Consider the following 5,879-nt stretch of genomic DNA (forward strand, 5'->3'; position numbering starts at 1 on the left):
GGGTTTTATACAAGTCTTGTGCAAGGGCTTTCAAATTTTGAAACATTATTTATCCGTGATAGTGTGGGAACACACACTACAAACAAATTAACGTTATTGGTTGTGACTGTAAGTAGGAGAATACATGCAAATAAACGAATTGTATATTAATACTGTCAAGTGTCTATGATATAGATTCTAATTCACATTTGTATAATTTTTATTTCAAAATCAACTATAATTAAATATGAATTGGAGATAATACATTGGCAATACAAAAAAAATCTTACACTATCAGTATATATGTTTTTTTCTCATTTTTAAAACTATCATAGACATTTTATATAGTGAAACAAAAATCATTAAGATGTAAAAACAGAAAACTATAATTAGAACATACAAAATCAATTACATAGAGTCCAGAAATTGAACACAATATGCATCAGAATGATTAAAAACTTGACAGAACAATGTACCCTAAAAAAATGGGAAGAACAAAGCCACTTTCGGCTGTTCAATTCTAATTAGTTAGTTTCAGCAAGCCTTCACACCATCCATTATTTTGAACTACATGGGAACCCAAATGAATGAAGATTACAATTACATCAAACATGATGATCTCAACTCATCATTGCATTTATACCTCCGGTTCACCACCAAGCTCCACTCGCAGATTATCATATGGATATACTTTGGGTGCCTGATACAGAGAAAATAATATAGAAACCATTCAGCATAAAAAATACTGTTTCCAAAAGCTAGTATTGCATATTAAGCTTCAAGACACAAAAAATGTCAGAAGAAAATATAGCCTATTGCATTTATTTAATTCATTCGGAACTATTATAGCGAGATCTACTTTTTGGGGAAGTTGAGTTGAAGCAATAATAACAAGAATAACATCTTTCACAATCCTGGAGAGATAGTTCCCAAATAAACTGTTGGATAAACAATTCTACTCATTCACATGCACATCATAAATGTTTGAAATATATGTAAGTACAAGCAAGAGTGCAACCAGGATAGAGGGAGATCATACAGACAATAAAAAGGGAGTTAAAATGGTACAAGTTTACACTATGAAAGTAAAAAAAGTTTAACATTGATGTCCACTAATATTCTGACGTTTGTGCTTTTATATTAATAACTAATATAGAGAAATAGCAAAAAAAATTATTTATCATTTATCAAAATATTATTGGGCGTCAATGTAAAACTCATTTCCAGTAACAATGCATATCAATTAAACTCTAATTCTAATAAAGGCACAGAAAGGCAAAAAAATAAGAAAAGTAACAATGATTTAATAATTTATAATTCTGCTAGTTCTATCATTAAATTGGGCGATTGTGCACAAAAAGCTAAGCTACAAACAATGTTATGAGGGGTGTTAATAAATATTCGGAAGACGTCTGTTGAGACTTTTGCCCTTTACTTTCTCTCCGATTAACCTTCATTTCAAACATACAACACAAGCTCGATTTTAAATCTGATAACCAGACTTCAAATTTAATAGCAACTAGTCTTCTTTAAAGGGATATACTACAGAAAATGAGATTGCTTATTCAATACAACCAAGCTGCTCTGTCAGCGTGCCATAAACAAAAAAACAAACATTTCGCAATGAAGTGAGCCCATCCCAGACCCACAATAAATTATTTCATTAGGTCATTCTGATTTAAAAGGAACTAGTAGGGTTGGCAATAAACCGAACCAACTCGGCATTCGTTCGAAACTCGATCGTTATTTAGCTCGATAAACTTGGTTCATGAACCAAATGGGCTGAACTTGAGCTGGAAATTGAGCTCGGTAAATAAACGAGCCGAACTTGAGTTGAATATAGTTTGACTCATTAGATTCATGAGCTGGGTCGATAGATTGATATTCATATATACAAACTAATTTTTATGTTTATTATGACTCGTACATTATTTTTCATATTCATTGTTATTATATATATAAAATATTTTCAAGTATTTTTCAAAGTTTAATTAATTATTTAAGTTGTCCAAAGGAACCATTCATACTGAACCGAACAGTTCGCGAACTTTAACCGAGTCGAATTGGAGCTAAAAATATAACTTGTATCGAACTCGAATCGAATTTCGAGCTGAATCAATCCTTATCGAGCTGAGCTCTGGTTCGACTCGGTTCGGCTCGTTTCCAGCCCAAGGAACTAGGTATGAATCTCAAAATGGATCTTTTTTTAAAAGCATCATATTTGACAAATGACTTAATGAGAAAGGCACAGCTCATATTGCAGGTTATTTGTAGTAATACACTTCCAATAGTAGCTAGATCACAAAATTTCTAACACTACCACTGTTGGTTTTGGAAAAATACATGATTGTTATGCTTCAAATATATGTCTTGGAAGTACTTATTGTAAAGAAATAAAAAAGGTTCTGAAAGTACTTGCTGACACTATTTAAAAACAGGGATAAAGAATGGAGATTGGAGAACAATATCCTATCATCCAATAGCAGGCAAGTAGTTAATTAAGGCTTCCTTTAATTTTAAAATAGACAATCATATCTTATTTATAATGTCAGGCTAAGACTATCATGTCATTATATTGAAATGAGACAGAAACATGTCTATGGTTCCTCTCAGTAAAATCTATAACCTTAAATCCCTTAATTTCTCCATCTTTTCCTTTCACCATATCAAATTTTGATAACTCATAATAAGGAAATAGAGACAATGTACAACAGCATTGAATCTAAAAAAGAACCACAGTCCTAGATACACATTATGAAGAAATGACCAAGACGAACTCCTTACAACCCTGTACGCCTGTTTATCTCATGACCAGGGTGCCCCAGCACTATAACCATCTCTAGTGTTGGCATAATAAAACGAAATATTAACATGACTAACAAGCTCTGAAATATAGCAAAGACGTCTTTATACACCCCAAGTTCGATAAAGGTGCTAGATAGATCCTTCTACATGAAGACTTTATGCAGGGCCCAAGGATCATAAGTATGGGAAATTGGGAATACATAAAAATTCAAAATACATATCCTAAACATTGAGTGAGTAAAATCACTTTCCTTCTAAGTTCCAACAATCAATCATCAATCTCGATCACAATTAACATTTCAATTAATATCTTATTAACAACTATCACCGATTCGAAACCAACAAACATGATATACATAAAACATTAAGACGGCCAGGAGTTTTCTGTAATCCACATCTCTAATTGATACATAATAAAGTTAAATTAGTAAAAGCAAGGTGCAAGAATTAACAAAAAAGAAAATAAAAGCTTACAAATGGTATCTTGGAGGCTTTGTCATTCCACACAGCCAACAGTCCCAGAGATGCAAAAAAACTCAATCCCCCACATAGCCACGCCAATGCTTCATACTGTTTTTCAAAATAAATTTAAATTAACATCTATTAAATAAATAAGAGTGAATAACCAATTTGGTTCTTATAGAATTTAGACTGTACCACTTTATCCCCGAAAAATAAAAATCCAAATATTGGAATTATGAGTTAAAATAGTCTTTGCGTGAGATCATAAACTAAAAATTACTAATTTGACCTACATTTGATTTTTATGGGCACCATTTTGGTTTTTTCAAGGACCAAATTGTTACATACAAAAAATTTAAGGACCAGAATAGATCTTTAAATAAAAAATTAACTTCCAATGAAAATTAAAAAAATAAAAGAAGGAAAAAGTTATTGCCTTTCCAACAGTATCAGCAATACGATCAATACAAGGTTCGGGAAATGGAGTACCGTTGTCCCACACAAGTTCATCACTTGCAGGAAGCTGAAATCCAAAAAAAATTAAAATTAAATTAATTCATGGATTTTTTATAGGAATTGTGGAAATGGAAAATGGTTAGAAATTATTATTATTAGGGTTAAGAGAACGAACGGGTTTGTCAGGAACGATGTGTTTGCCGACGGGGAGGCCCATACCGGAGCGGAGGCGAAGAGAAGAAGCTACGGATCTTGAAACGACGCCGTTTCCACCCAAGATCCTTGATGCTGCGTTCGTCAATCTACCTGCCATGATTGAATTATTTGATCCTTTCTTCTTCACGTTACAGACTATGAACTATGAAGTAAAACTGTGTGTGATCATACGACTTCGTTTAGCGTTTATCAATTGGGCTATACTTATTCTTTATTTTGGATAAAATAGATCTTACTCTAATTGGGCTTTTTAAACGATCATGATCTATGAAAAATGTTGTTCAATTCTTGTTACGCCCAAAGTGAGAGAGAGAAGTTTTATCTTGTTTACTTGTGTTTTTTATATAGTAGAAAAAATTAGATTATGATTGTGATTGAATATGTATTATATTACAGGTCACAATGCTTTTTGTTTGGAAAACAGTATTATAGTTATAAAACTGAAGATGTATTATTTTAACGGATAGGAACAAAATTTTGCTTTAGTATTCAAAAAGAGATATTTTTAAGTACAAGCAAATAACGTTACTTTTATTTAGTAACTAGCAAGTTACCCGTGCATTTGCATGAGACGGTATTTTTTTACCGCATGATTAAGAACACATATTACATGTGCATTTATGATTAAGAATATGTATGTTGCTTCCATTCGCATGGCTAAAACCATATTTTTTTTTTTGGTTTCCCATAGGTATCCTCGCACTGGAGGCAATCCTGTCCGAACTGGGCACATCCATAGGTAAGTGGGGCTAACTCTCCCAAGGGGCAATTTTTCCATCCACAAGACTCGAACCCGGGTTCTTGCTTAAGGGGAATCAAACATGTACCACTTGAATCAAACATGTACCACTTGTTAAAACCATATATGTTACCACTGCATTCATATTGTTAAAAATATTAGTTATATATAAAATCATATGGTCAGAGCATACAGTTTAATTGTTTAAATTGGATAAACTTAATATGGGACCTCTTCTAGTTTAACATCTTGCTCGATAAAAATACACTTTAAATAACATATTTATAAAATAAGAACAAATCTACAATGATGAAGTTAATGAATAAAAAATCAATAAAAATACACTTTAAACAACATATTTATAAAATAAGAACAAATCTACAATGATGAAGTTAATGAATAAAAAATCAATAAAAATACACTTTAAACAACATATTTATAAAATAAGAACAAATCTACAATGATGAAGTTAATGAATAAAAAATCAATAAAAATACACTTTAAACAACATATTTATAAAATAAGAACAAATTACAATGATGAAGATTTAGTATCGGGATACATAAGTCATCATATTAAGTTTAACGAAATGAAGATTGACGAATAAAACATTGGATTGTAGACATGTGAGAGAAGAAGAGAGAAATATGAAATGAAAGGGAGAGAAGAATATGGAGATATGAAATGATAATGGTGGAGAAGTAATTCACATGTGAAAAGGGATTCAATACCCTTTTATTGTGAGATATAATTTTTTTATAGAATAAAAAACAAATGAGCTCATTAATTACTAGAATTAAATTGTACAATGAACAAAAAATGGAAGATTGACATGTTTTGGAGGGAAAGTATTGATTGAGAGATTGACACATGTCATGAGAGACCTTTAGTTTTGATGAGAGGTTGACACATGTCATGAGTTTTGATGAGAGGTTGACACATGTCATGAGTTTTGATGAGAGGTTGACACATGTCATGAGTTTTGATGAGAGGTTGACACATGTCATGAGTTTTGATGAGAGGTTGACACATGTCATGAGTTTTGATGAGAGGTTGACACATGTCATGAGGGCTTGGGAGATTGACACATGTCATGAGAGAGCTTTTTTTATTATATAGGTAATAGATAAACTGATATTTCTTGGTTAAGACATGTTTGAGAAAACCATTATATTTTACTTGATTATCCTTTGATTAAAAATTAATAGTATATATTTATTAC

At 31.5% G+C, this 5,879-nt stretch overlaps 1 protein-coding gene across 1 annotated transcript; it reads right to left on the reverse strand.

Annotated features, from left to right (window-relative positions):
* On the reverse strand, positions 462-4,098 carry LOC109350047 (NADH dehydrogenase [ubiquinone] 1 beta subcomplex subunit 8, mitochondrial-like). The gene is made up of 4 exons (XM_019591164.1): positions 3,878-4,098; positions 3,683-3,769; positions 3,259-3,354; positions 462-679 (listed from the first exon to the last, which is right to left on the reverse strand). Exons 1-4 carry the CDS (start codon positions 4,013-4,015, stop codon positions 617-619), a joined length of 384 nt encoding a protein of 127 aa, XP_019446709.1. The 5' UTR covers positions 4,016-4,098; the 3' UTR covers positions 462-616.

This window comes from Lupinus angustifolius, chromosome LG06 (genome assembly GCF_001865875.1).
Source record: "Lupinus angustifolius cultivar Tanjil chromosome LG06, LupAngTanjil_v1.0, whole genome shotgun sequence".
Lineage (NCBI taxonomy): Eukaryota > Viridiplantae > Streptophyta > Magnoliopsida > Fabales > Fabaceae > Lupinus > Lupinus angustifolius.